This window comes from Pogona vitticeps, chromosome 2 (genome assembly GCF_051106095.1).
Source record: "Pogona vitticeps strain Pit_001003342236 chromosome 2, PviZW2.1, whole genome shotgun sequence".
Lineage (NCBI taxonomy): Eukaryota > Metazoa > Chordata > Lepidosauria > Squamata > Agamidae > Pogona > Pogona vitticeps.
Window position 1 is genome coordinate 149253336 of NC_135784.1, and position 13948 is coordinate 149267283.

At 40.0% G+C, this 13948-nt stretch overlaps 1 protein-coding gene across 8 annotated transcripts in view; it reads right to left on the reverse strand.

Moving 5' to 3' along the window:
* CEP112 (centrosomal protein 112) overlaps positions 1 to 13948 on the reverse strand; it is a 455788-nt gene that overhangs the window by 7818 nt on the left and 434022 nt on the right. For all 8 annotated transcript variants that reach the window (XR_013541089.1, XR_013541088.1, XM_072990811.2 and 5 more), the window contains one exon: positions 1323 to 1424. Coding sequence is in view for 6 of the 8 variants with exons in the window: in XM_072990811.2 (XP_072846912.2) it covers positions 1323 to 1424 (102 nt within the window). In the remaining 2 variants the exon portion in view is untranslated. The remainder of the gene's footprint in view (positions 1 to 1322; positions 1425 to 13948) is intronic.

A 13948-nucleotide genomic window follows, 5' to 3' on the forward strand; every position in this document is an offset into this window, starting at 1 on the left:
AATAGCAATCCACAGAAACTTATTTTAAATAATTTTAATTTAATGAATTGGACACTGCCCAAGATCTGAAAGTTGCCATTACAGAGAAGATAAATTATAGGACAAGAATCCAGGGACAGCTGCGATAAAATATATACATACATGTAAATCTCAATGAGCTCAATCTTAGTCAAGGTTTCTTAGGCCATGATCAAATGTAAAACACTGCAACAGTTGTGTCATATGTGCTGTATTTCCCAGCTGCATTTCTTCCCCAACTAACCAGAACTACCTTACAGACGCCATTGGTGACTAGAGATAACAAATTGTTCCTGCTTGTTATCCATAGCCTCGTATGATTTAGCCACCAATCATTGTCATTGTTTAAAGAACAAAACTTCCTAGGAGGGGAACTGAATATCAACAAGGGCCTTAAAGGTCATTGCCAGCTGTGAAATGGCCCACTATAAACAACTTGTGCATAGGAAAGTCTGTTTGTTTTGGGACCATGGATAAATGTACAAATATATGCCATGTAGTCCCACTCTTATGTCTGAGGAAGTGGACTTCTCCATGAAAGCTCACATTAAAATATAGCAGTTAGTCTTCAAGATGCCACAACATTTTTGTCTTTTTTTAAATATTTCTTTTAGTTTTTGCCTGATATGCTAGCACAGACTAACACAGCTTCCTCTTCTAAAGCTCCACAGTGGAGGAGTGCTTCTGGTAAACTCAGCAACTGAATAAAAACTGTAACACCCCCCTTGCCCTATTCTGGGGATCTGTCCCTACATTCTACCTCCATGCACAAAAGCGTGTCAATGCAACTGGAATGCACAGGCACCAGTTTAATGTGCCACTAATGCCATGTCATGGAAAACCGTGCATTCTTCCCCCCTCAGTCAGTGGAAAAGTTAGCAGCATTAAAAAAGAAAAGCTATCTATTTGAATTTAAAAAAAGATTAGGCAACTGCCACCATGATCACACTTCTAGGGGGTTTCAGTGAGCCCAGACCAGGGCAATTTTACCTATACCTATGACCACACTGCATTTGCAGGGCTGATGAAGCCTTCAGAGAACCAGCCACTGTGAATGAGAAACGGACTACAACTCTACTAGAGTGGTCAAAATGACTAGATAGGCGGGGTATAAATACAATAAATAAATAAATAAATAAATAAATAAATAAATACTGATAAGAAACTAGGTCTATGCGCTGATGATGGTGAAACATGGCTGCTTTCACCAGCATGCTATTAAATTCCCTATCAAGTCTTTCAACAGCCAAATTGCCAGAGAAGCTGGCTGCCAAGGAGCAAAACATACGAATTTTAAATTTTACCTGGGATCTGAGTGAAAGAATTGTGTCTTCAAGTTCTTGTCTCAAAGATGCTGGCATCAGACCTCTAAGTTTGGTTTCATATTGTTGTCGTATAGAAGCAATCTGAAATAACAAAGTGGCAAGCATTTGTAAAGCAAAGAAGAAATGAACCAGTTAATGTGGACGGTGATGTGGATATCAAATAAAAATTATATTATATTTTCACTATAACAACAACAACCGACAATTCCTCTTTCCAGGCTCTTCAGTGTGGAGAACACTCAGAAATGGGTTACCATCCCTTTCTTCTGGGGGTTCTCTGGGACTACTCAGCTTGCCCTACGCTATACAGGCTGGCTCTTCTCCCAGGAGGCATAGCAGAGAACTCCAAAATTCTGACCACATGGTCAGATATATAACTCACTAAGCTATCCAGCCAGCTGTTTCTGCCACAGAGTCAGGAAAGGATTCCTTAGTAGTCTTCTCTAGTATTAAAAATGTTTCCAATCCATTATTGTGGAGTTAAAGCAGGCCTCCCTAACTGGGCAGACTCTAAACATTTTGGACCACAACTCCCATCAAAAGTGTTACTGGCTAGGGATGATGGGAATTGCATTCCAAAAATGTGAAACATGCTAGCATGGGTAAAGCTGATGTAAATAACTTGGGCTAATGTCAACTTGCTTTCAAAATATTAAATAATACAGTAACTGTAGAATTATATTAAGAATGCCAGCACAAGATATTTATCTGTGCTAAGTCTCTTTTTTGAATCCTCCCTTCCACTCTCCAAAAACAACAACACCCAAATTAAACAAATTACTGTAGGAACAGTCTCATTCCAGCTCATGTTCAGTCACTTCCTACTCCTACTCTGTACTTTTCACAGTTCATTCATTCAGGACTGAATTCATTATTTTTGCCAGGTGTGTTCCACTGAAGATGAGGCTTTGATTGAAGGACATTCCTACTTGAATGCTGTGGACATTCTTTTGCTCCTGGATTTGACCATTCATTTGTTCATTTGCATTTTAGACATTTTGGTTAGCACTCCTTTACAGTGTTATTAGTGCCCACCAATTGAGTAATAAAGCTAAAATAGCTAATGACCTAACTAAGTCCAACAGAGTGTTTTAAATAAGTATTCCGAGATATTTTTAACCCTACAAGATATTCCTCCTTCCTGATAAAATCTCCATATTTTATTATTTTGTTCATTATTGTGTTCATTCAAAAGGAAGATGGGTCAAAGAGAAAGATTGCCACAGTGAAAATGAGTGCACAAGCTGCACCTGTTCCTCAAGATGTCTGATTTGGTTACAGTGACACATGCTTTAGTTACATCCTATTTAGATTACTGTACCGTATTCCAATCTAGTTTGGGTCCAAGCGATCTCAAGGACTGTGTCCCCCTTCATGAGCCTGCCCGGGTGTCAAGGTCATCAGGAGAGGCATTTCTCTCAGTCCCACCACCCTCACAAGTGATCTTGGTAGGGACATGGGAGAGACCCTTCTTTGTCAGTGCTTCCAGACTCTAGACCTCCCTCCCATGGGAATCTAGGCTAGCCCCATCTTTGCTGTCCTTCCGCAAGCAGGTGAAGACTTTTCTCTTTAGGCAAGCTTTCTCTAAATAACTGGCTGCCTGAGTGAGGTTTTAAATTGGTGGTTGTGCCTTACTGTTCTGAATATGTTTTTCGTGTTGCTTTTGTTCACTTTCATGTGGTATTTGTTTAATCCTTTTTTAGGATTTATATACTTATGTTTTTGCTTTAAATATTGTGTTTTAATTATGTAAGCTGCCTTGGGTTCTTTTTAAAGAGAGAGATGGAGTGAAAATATTTTAATTAAATAAATAATAATGACATGTCCCAGGTGGGGCTGCCTTTGAAGATGGTTTGGAAAATTTAGCTGGTTCAAAATGCAGCTGCCAGAGTGCTGACTGGGAGTAGTTATGGGGAGCCAATAACACCTTTGTTTAATCAAACATGAAACATGTTTAATGATATGGAGGCAGTGATGGATTTTACTTTCTTGGGCTCCATGATCACTGCAGATGGAGAGAGCAGCCACGAAATTAAAAGATGCCTGCTTCTTGGGAGGAAAGCGATGACAAACCTTGACAGCATCTTAGAAAGCAGAGACATCACCTTGCCAACAAAAGTCCGAATAGTCAAAGCTATGGTTTTTCCTGTAGTGATGTACGGGAGTGAGAGCTGGACCATAAAGAAAGCTGACTGCCAAAGAATTGATGCCTTTGAATTGTGGTGCTGGAGGAGACTCTTGAGAGTCCCCTGGACTGCAAGGAGAATAAACCCATCAATTCTAAAGGAAATCAAACCTGAGTGGTCATTGGAAGGACAGATCCTGAAGCTGAGGCTCCAATACTTTGGCCACCTCATGAGAAGAGACGACTCCCTGGAAAAGGCTCTGATATTGAGAAAGTGTGAGGGCAAGAGGAGAAGGGGATGACAGAGGATGAGATGGTTGGACAGTGTCATCGAAGCTACCAACATGAATCTGACACAACTCCGGGAGGCAGTGGAAGACAGGAGGGCCTGGCGTGCTCTGGTCCATGGGGTCACAAAGAGTCGGACACGACTAAACGACGATAACATCTTTGCGCTGGCTATCAGTCTGTTTCTAGACCCAATTCAAAGTGCTAGCTATCACCTATAAAGTCCTATATGGTTTGGGTCCAGGCTATCTGAAGGATTGTATCTCTCCATATGAGTCTTCCAGGCCCTTAAAATCTGCAGATGAGGCTCTTCTCTGTGGTTGCTCTCAGTTTGTGGAATGCTCTCCCTTTAGAGATCAGGTGGGCCCTCTCCCTCTTATCTTTCTGCCAATAGTTGAAGACCCATCACTTCAGGAAGGCTTGTCCTAACTGAGTCCCACCCCTGTCAAAGTTTCGATTATGTAGTCTTAAATGTTCTAAAATTACTTAATGGATTTTAATTACTAGTGTGGTATAATATGATATGATAAAATCTCGGAATCACAGAGCTGGATGGGACCCTATGGATCATCATGTCCAGCCCATATCAAGAACGCACAGTGAGGAATCGAATTCCCAATCTCTGGATCTGCAACCAGATATCTAAACCATTTAATTGCTTTTAATCCGTAATTGATTGTTTTCAGTTTGACCTGTTTTAACTTTCTTACGTAGCTGCCCTGTGTCACATCCCCAGGAGAAAGGCAGCCTACAGAAATAAAATTTGAAAAATAATAATTTACATTCTTTCTCTGGAAAAGGGATGTTTCTTCTATAGTATGAAGGATCTTTGAATGGATTTGGACAATGCATTCCTGATGGCATGGTCTTCCCTCAGCACAATGCCCTCCTCTAGATCCCAAGCGGAAGGAAAGGGAGCAGCCCATCTTCCACTTCATTCTAAAGCCTAGTGATCAAAGGCTCATGCTGGTTGCTACCACCACCATTCTTGTAAGATGGAGGCAATCTGCACACTTTGTTTAGGGTTGTCCCTGTTCCTTGGGGGCAGGGAGGGTCTATCCTATCTGTAGGATGTCACTGAGCTCAGTGTCTCCCTCCATTTCCATGCTCTACACATTGGCATACACAAGACTCACTTTACAGGTAAGTGATTTTCACTAGGAAAAAAAACACATGGAAACAATAAGGCCAGTTCAAAAGTGTGATGGAACAAACATTGCATGGATCCTTATTCAGTGTTATCTAATAGAAGGAGTCTATCATACTTCATAGAAAATGCCCCAAGAGACTAAGTTGTAGAGTGAAAACCTAACATAAAGCATTTCCTCCCCTCACCATACATTTATTGCTAACACAGAAATGAATTTTATCCCAGCTGTGTAGAAGACATGTGAAATATCTCAAAGATCTGGTCATACAATGGAAACAATCTAGACAGCGGAATTGCAGTACCCATTCCCATTGCAGTGAGTAGGAATACAGACATTAGCAGATTTATAGCACATTTCTGTTTGAAAAGAGGGACTCAACAAAATATTGGAGCATTACTGCAATCTGCAGCACAATAGAGTACAAATGAATTTTTCAAAACTCAAAAGGCTCAAAATGTTTCTCTGATAACTTGTGTAGTCTATCTAGCACATGGTAGCATAAATGTTTTTAACAAAATACTATTTGAGATTTAGATATAATTTGCAAGAATCATGTCCCAAAGATGGTCATTTTCACTATGTCAGGTCATGTATTAAAAAGATAAAAGGCTTGGGGCACACAATCCCACCAGTAAGTCACATCATTTTGGCTACCCATCCAACCCATTATACACACCTACACTTATGATGATTATTGATTTTCCTGAGATTTATGGAAAGCCAGCAAGACACTTCAAGCATATGAAGTCTCACTGAATTAAACTAAAAGATGACATACGCCAAACCTAATGAATTTTGGAAAGCACAAAATTTATCTGAAAACAACAAGTAGAGCCAATAATCAGAATGGCAGCCAGATAAAATTCTGAAACAGACACAGCATAAGACATGCTGAAGAACATCCTTGAAATAGCCACATCACGTTTCCCTTCCTCCCACCCCTGCTCATATTAAATAAATAGGATGACTTGAGTCACAGCATTCATTGAATGGGTTCAGTCGCGGCAGCTGTGCAGCTCTTTTGCCAGCTAGATGAAGAAACACTGAATACAGTACTGGATTGAACAGTAATTTGGCAGTCTACTTCAAAGAGAAAATGAAACTTTGGAAGTTTGTTTAGCAGTTTGTTTGAGGCAGTCAAGGCATAACAAACACAGTTTTAAGTTGAATTTTTTTCTGCTTTTCGTTCTTTTCATTAAAAGTAAAGGTATCCCATCTCTTTGGGACTATTATCAAATTTGTGAATACACTTCAGTAAATGTATTAGCACAAAGTAGACTTTAGTCCTTACATTTAATTAGTCCCTCCCAAGTGTGTCAGCCTCTGTACAAAACGTGGTTCCTGCTTGAATGGATTACAATGAACATTAAAACCATATCAAACTTTTAAAAAGAAATGTGAGATACGGTCCCCTCAGGACTGTACCGCTTCAGGCTGCCAGGAAAAGGGATTGCACTGAATGTTCTCTTGTATGATACAGAGAAAAAGTTGGTATCTTAGGAAGAAAGGTTCTAGTCTATTCTCCCACCCTATGTATTACCTTTCTACTTCTAAGAGAGTTCTGATGTCTGGGTACATTTATTCATTGTCCCCTTGCCCATCATTACTTCACAGTGAAAGTTCTGTACACTTTCCCTCAAGGTCTGAATTGGCTTTGAGTTGGCCAAGAGAGGAATAACCAAGGACATTGGAGCATTTGCCCTTATTATGTTAAGTAGTTATGAATGTTCATGTTTCAGGCTAATGTTTCTGATAGGTGGAGCCAGTGGTGGGATTCAAATAAATTAACAACAGGTTCTATGTCCTAATGACCATTTTAACTATACCAAAATATATACCGAAAGGTAGTTTAACAATTCACACATTAAATATTGCAATAAGAACAGTAAAAGAAGTACAGACAACTAGATTATGTCTAAAGGAAGATTTTTAATATTAAATACCTGACAAACAGTGAAGATATTTCCATATTGCTGTTTGATAAGTCACTGGAAAATCCACCGTCCCCAGTTATATAATGGGTTTTCAAGGCATATTTTAAAATGTAATACAAGTGTTTTAAATATAAAATAATAAGCCACATGAACCACCTAGATACATAGATATAACAGACTTTATGGCCAATTAGCAAGTGAAGATGAGAATCGTTCTTGCCTTCTTTCTCCCCCCCCTCCATCCTCTCTTTTAAGAGATGTGATACCATCTGCCCCAATCTTAACAAGTCCAGATCAAGTGGTAAGCCCTTGCCATATACTTATAAATTTTTAGCCACATTTGACATGGTTTGAAAAAAGACAGTTCCCAAGGCCCAATGAACAAAACCGAGCACCAGACATCTTTGACTCCCACAGCTGAATGAACTGAAGTAGATCATTCAGTACTGTCAAATGCCTTACCATCTGAGTGCACCCCAATTCATCCCAAAGTGGATTCTAACTTTTGTTAGACTTGGGAATCCTCATTATTAGAAACTTGCCCAATTGTATTCTCAACAGGGAAACTCTAAAACAAATATGAAAGACAATTAAAGGTTTGAATAACTCTTATTTATAGAACCCGGTTACAAGGGGATTTTCTAAATGTGAGATTCCTTTAAAGATTCAGTTTGGCTAACATTCTAAGCCAACATTTTCACATCCATTAACCAGATTAACCCATCTTGCCAACAGAAAACTTGTGATTGTGAGTTTACTATTGAAGCCTATTTACTCCAAAGAGAAGCACATTGGGGACTGTTTCCCTTTAGCTGGTTGTATTCCACATGTTCTCCATTCATAAGAAGTTTTTACTAGTGTCCTGACAAGCAACTAAGGGCATAAGCTTATGCAGGTTTACTCAAAAGGAAGTCCAATAGCTTTGAACTGGGCTTACTCTAAATGTGTTTAACATTATTACCCAAATTTCTTGCTCTCATTTCTTATATCACAATGGTTCTAAGATTCTAGGTTGAAACAAAGAATACCATTTTAAAGTGAGCATGCACCCCCATAGCGTTTTAACCATGGAATGAGATAACTTTGCTTTCATGTGGGAACACATGTTTACCAAACGGATTAGAATGCTTCCCAAATAAGTGATGCTGTGTGGCCCTTGAGTAAAACATGTCAACTAGGAAGTTGCATCCAAGAGAAATCCCAATGTCTCCAGATATTCAAAATATGAAACTGACACCAAAAGAACAGAAATTCAAAGCAAAAGTAGTCATCTCCTTCCCAAGAAAAGCTAACCATGACTCCCACCTTTACCATTGAGAAAGTTGGCTAATCTCTAAAACACAGAAGTGAGGACGGTGACGTCTCAACACAGTGACTTTGAACCCCCCTCGATGAAACTTGCCATTTCTGCTAAAGAATGTGAAAAGCCGATTCTGAATGTTTAATGTTTTGCATCTACGTGGGCTGCCCTACTGCAATGAGGTGTCAGTGTACTTCCAAAAGGCAACCTTAGGGGGAAAGGAAATCCTCCTTTCTTTCTTCCCCCCCCCACCCTCCCTACAGGGGACATGGGCTTTTGCACACATTTTTGCATACTACCAAGAGAACCCACTTTGTGTGCCAGAGAGTCTGGGCAAGTTGTGCCTGTCAACACTGCTGCCCCACCACCGTCCAACACCCACGCTTCCCTTCTCTCCTCGTGGCGAGGCTGGAGAGGGTAAGGGGTGGCTGTGGAGTTGCGGGGGGGGGGGAGAAAAAAGAGAGAGAAACTGCAAGCCAATGGTAACACTTTGCCGTCTCCTCCTTTCAGTCATATTTCCGTCCTCCTCCAACGAAACTGGGGGAGAGCGAGGGAAGAGAGAGGGGGGGGGCTCACAATTTGGAAACACACACACAGGGAGGGCCCTGCCAAGAAAGCAGAGAAGCAAAATATGAAGAAAAAGAAAAAAAGAAGGAAGGGAGTGCAAGGTTTTGAGCATTTACACAGAAAAAGGAGGTTGGGGTAGAGAATAAGAAAGGCAGAGATGAGGAAGAGGAGGGGGAAAGCACTGGGGCTGTTATCTCGTAGAGTTTCTCAGAAGCCATGCTAAGGCACCCGCCTGGCCGCCTGCCTCCCAAGGTGAAGTTGGGTGCTGGTTTGGAGCTACTTTTGTCTCAGTTGGCTGTCTGGGGTGGCCTCTCCTTTTCATCCCATTCCTCCTCCTGCTGCTGCTTCTCCTTCTCTGCGTGTGTGTGTGTGCCACTCCACAGCGCTCCTCTTCCTCAAATGTGCCCGTGTGATGATGCTTTGGTGGTGGTGGTGGTCGTGTTTCTCAGTTGCCGTCCTCCTCCTCCACTGGTGGTGCTTGTGCACAGACCAAGCTGAGCAACGGGGCTTGCTCACTCACTCACATTCGCACTCTTGCACACTTTGCATACGAGGTGCGGGAGAGGGTGGGGGAGGGAGCAGTGGTGGGATTCAGCAGGCTAGCAAACAGTTCTGTAGAACTGATAGTATATTATGTACCGGTTCTGTAGAACCGGTGCAAACCGGCTGAATCCCACCACTGGGCGGAGCTGAGAGAAATGTTATAAAGAGGCAGAATCAGAGAGTCAGTCAGTCAGAGTCAGGGTCAGACTGGAGAAGGAGACAGTGTGTGGTATTTTGGGAGATCTGAGGTGTGATTAGAGTGAAAAGTGAATAAGAAGTGTAATGACAAATAGAAGGTTGAGATTGATGATATTAGAAGTTACCGATGATTAATAATAACAATTGTAATTAATAAAAATATTTTATTTAAAAGACAGTGAAGTTTGGACCTGCATCTTCATCCTTCCATAATAAAGGTTGATTCAGTGATCCACTGGTGGCAGTGGGGTAAAAAGGAGTATTAGTAGCCTTCGTGTGCCCTGTGTTTGGAGGGTCAGGCAAGGGACACGGGGGTGAACGCCACAGAGATCTTATCAACAAATGAGCTACTCTTGACATAAACTCCTATTACTAAATTAATCAAAAGTAAGAAACTACTAAACTTCTTTCTTTATTTTTCTTGAACAACAATGAAGAGGGAATAAAGATGAGAAAAAAATACCACGTTTCCCTGAAAATAAGACAGGGTATTATATTAATTTTTCCTCCAAAAAAAGCATTAAGGCTTATTTTCAGGGGATGTTTTATTTTTTTCATATACTACAATCTACATTTATTCAAATACAGTCATGTCATCTTCTGGTTGCTGCACAATGGTGGAGGGCAGGGTTTCACTTAGGGCTTATTTTTGGGGGAGGGCTTATATTACGAGCATCCTGAAAAATCATACTAGGGCTTATTTTCAGATTAGGTCTTATTTTCAGGGAAACGGTAGGTAACAGACAAACTATATGCAGAAATTTGTTCTAATGGAAGAATGGTGGGATCAAAGAATAACTCAAAGGTGTTCTCTCAGTGGCAGTCTAAGGGAATTGAGGACAGTCCTAGGGGTAATGCCCCCTTTTTTGCAGACTCTAGAAGGTTCTGAGGATGTTTGCACAGGCGCAGAATGAAACCACATGTGTGATTTCACAGAGACCATGAAGAACAAATGATTGTTAAAGCTTGCAAACTGGCATGTTCCCGAGAACTGTGCTCATCACCAGAACACACTGGGTTAATTAGAGTTCAGCTGCAGAATGTTTTATATCCCATTTGGACTACAGATCTACACACAAAGAATGTATTTTACTTAAAAACAAAATGTGTTATAATTTACAGCTTCTCTGCAAAAACCATATAATTTATGCCAAGACTGACAAATATTAAGACCTCCTTGAAATACCAACAAATGACTTCAATTAGGGAAAAAGTCACACCAAATATGGTATTACGAATGATGTAATAGAAAAACTAAATTAAAAAAAAGAACACAACAGGCAATTTCAATTAAAGCAGTAATGAAGAATGTCAACCTTTTGAGCACAAGTTAAAGAAAAACTGGCAACAAAATCATAGCAGGCAGACTTCTCATCTGGCACTGTTCATATATAAGAAATAAGGGTAAGACACAAGTTTCTGTTCATCATTTATCCTGGAATATTATTGGTTTATTCTGTCACACTAACTTCCATTATCGGTCAGGAGTCAATAGTCAGAGAAATAGAGCTGGGCTTCTGTGCATCCCTTGTTAAAACAAATGAAGATCATGTTAGAACAAAAGGGTTGCGGTTAAAGCTTCAATTCTATGCATACTTAATTTGTAATTAACCCCCAGTAAATATATAGGGATTATTTTCTGACTAAGGAGCATGCACTGGATTAATTTGTAATTTTAAAAAAGAGGAGTTCCAGGGCTTGAGTCTAATAGCAATGTAATTGTGATTCTAGTTAGTCAAGATGCTTTTTATACCTTATTTTAGTGATCCTTGTGACAACACTGCAAAATTAAGCCACCGTCATCTATACAGCACTTGCAAATGTTCAAAGCACTTCTGTTCCCTTATCTTGTAATCTTTATGGCTGCTCTGTAAAGAAAGTCAGCATTGGGAGCCTATGTTCCAGAGCAGAGACTGCAGGAGGATCCCTCACTCAAGGCTGCTTTGTGAGTGTCTGGAAATGGCAAGATTCAAAAAGGAGAGACAGCAAATCTTGAGTTTAGATTATGGAGCCTCCAGTGCCTCCAGATTAGAATTCACACTTGCCATCACTATGTCCCTTTAAAAGCTCCAGTTCTTTACTTTGAAGACCAGTCCTCTTAAAGTCAGCCATATGTGCTGAAGGGGGTCCTTACTGGTCAGGAGAGAATCTTGCCTATTTTTGTAGGTGCTTCCCTTCCAGGGAAAACCATGACATCAGGTTTAACCCAGAACAACACATGTGGTGTTATAGTTTATCAAATATAACCTGCAGTCAAGGAGACTGTGATACTCTAGTCATTATGCAAGGATGAAACAATGATCAAGTATGGGAAATCATTATTCTATGAACATGTGACTGTTCCCCCAAAGAGGACCTTAGAAAGCACTGTGTTATATGTCAGCATTTCTGTAATAAGCCATCAGCTCATTCAGGGTGGGGCTTCTGGACCCAACAAAACATAAAACAAAATGTATTTGACTTCACTTAACATATGGTATGCATTTTCATGAGAAGAAACAAAAACTCCAACACAACTAAGTATTTTCATTTTCAGGTAGCCAAAAAGTAAGTGCTGTGTTTAATTAATATAGTAATTTTCTGCATTCTGGTTATCATCAAGTCTCACCCAACCTAGAGAGAACTGACTAATGGTAAAACTCTAATCTGCACACAAGAAGCAAAAAAAAAATTGCTATGTAGGGGAATGTTGGATAAAAAGGGCAGGTTTTCTGGGGAAACAAAAATAGTTGCATGCTGTGTGTTATGCTACGATATACGTATACATCAATTACTGCTAGAAAGTAAAATGGGGTTCAGAACCTAGTACACTTTCTAGTGGCACACATTTGCCCAACTGAGAGTCTGGTTACACTATGAAAATGATTTGGGAGAGGGACTGGTTTTTTTTTTTTAAGTTTGTTTAAAGTCATGTGGTTTTAGGGTTGGTAAGTGCATCCTCTTTGAAAAAAAATTAATCTGTCTTTAAACTGTGTTGTGTATTGATCAAGGGGACTATGTAGGCTATTAGAATCATTGAATTTGAAGCTCTGTCCTGTGCTCCCCTGCCCTCATGCTGGCTACCTCTCAGAAACACTCACCACCACAGTTCTGGTGTTATTTTTAATATTTAAAATTGTTTTTATTTCTTGCAATCTGGTATAATGCTAGTCGAGCATGAGAGACAGGAAGAAAAATTAAAAAGGCATTTCCCTGCAGCCTGACACAGCGGGTGGAGAAGGAGAGGGAGTGACCCAACAGAAATGGACCAGAGACACTGACTAGATCAGCAGCTTCTAGCCTTGCAAAACTGGGAGATATACAGAGGGTGGAGAAGGAACCCTCTGTTGAGTGGTAAGACACACCAATGAGTGGCAAACCCCACAGCCACAATATATACTGGCAAAGGCAATTGTATATCCCAAAACAATTCAAAATAAATGAATTTTACTAACAATTTAAAATAAACAATCCTCTGCAGCTGAGCAAAAACACCATGCTTCCCAGGCAAAACAATCCAGACTTCCCTGTGTCTGGTACTTGAAATTTTGAAAATCAATTTCAAACATACTAAACCCAATTCAAAACATTTATAACCAAGCTCTGATTTTCTGTTAGGCACCTGCACCGCATGTAATGGAATTGTGCATGTATTCACAAAAAAATAACTAATTATTTTTATACTATTTTACAGCATTATGATAATCTGTAGAATATTGTTACACATAGACAAAATTCAGCATATTTCTATACAGCTATAAAATTTATGCCTAAATTTGTTTTAAAAGCATAATTTGAGATTGTTATTGTTTTAATTTCCCCCCTAACTATTATCTTATGGGAGATCTACATATCAAATTAATTAGGCAGAACAGCATTCTTAAGCCTGCACCAGTTTATAACACAGGAGGCAAAGGTAGAGGTTATGTGAATGAACACTCTTCTGTATTCAAAAGAAAACCAAAAAGAAAGAAAAAAGACAAAAAAAGATAAAAAAAAGATATAAAAAATCCAATTCTTGTCTATGTAAAACAGGATTAGGACAACAGTGGCCCTCCAGGTGGGCCCACATATCCCTCATTGCTGGTGTAGCCAGAGTGCTATAAAAGCTTTGCTTCCTGAATGGGCATGGTGCCATGGATGGTACTATGGTGATTACTTGGGAGAAAGATGCCAGCTGTCTCCAGGAAAACCTGTTCTGATTATTTTATTTCCTGGTCTTTTCTTTCCAGAATCAGTCATCCATTTGGAAAATCCTCCGTTTGCGGCTAAGGACTTGCAGGTTTATATAATTCATAACCACCAAAAGAAAAGAAGCCAAACAAATTGTAGCAAGCAATATGCTATAGAGCAGCAGCATTCTTGGGATTACGTGAGTTGGAGAGGAATAAAAGTCATCACTCGAAACCGTGGCATAGCTGTGGTCAGAAAACACTTGCTACTGGACTAGCTTGCCAGGCTACAGAATCCTTCCTTGCCTTTGCAGGAACTGTGTTGCCAAAGAACTTCAGTTCCTTCTT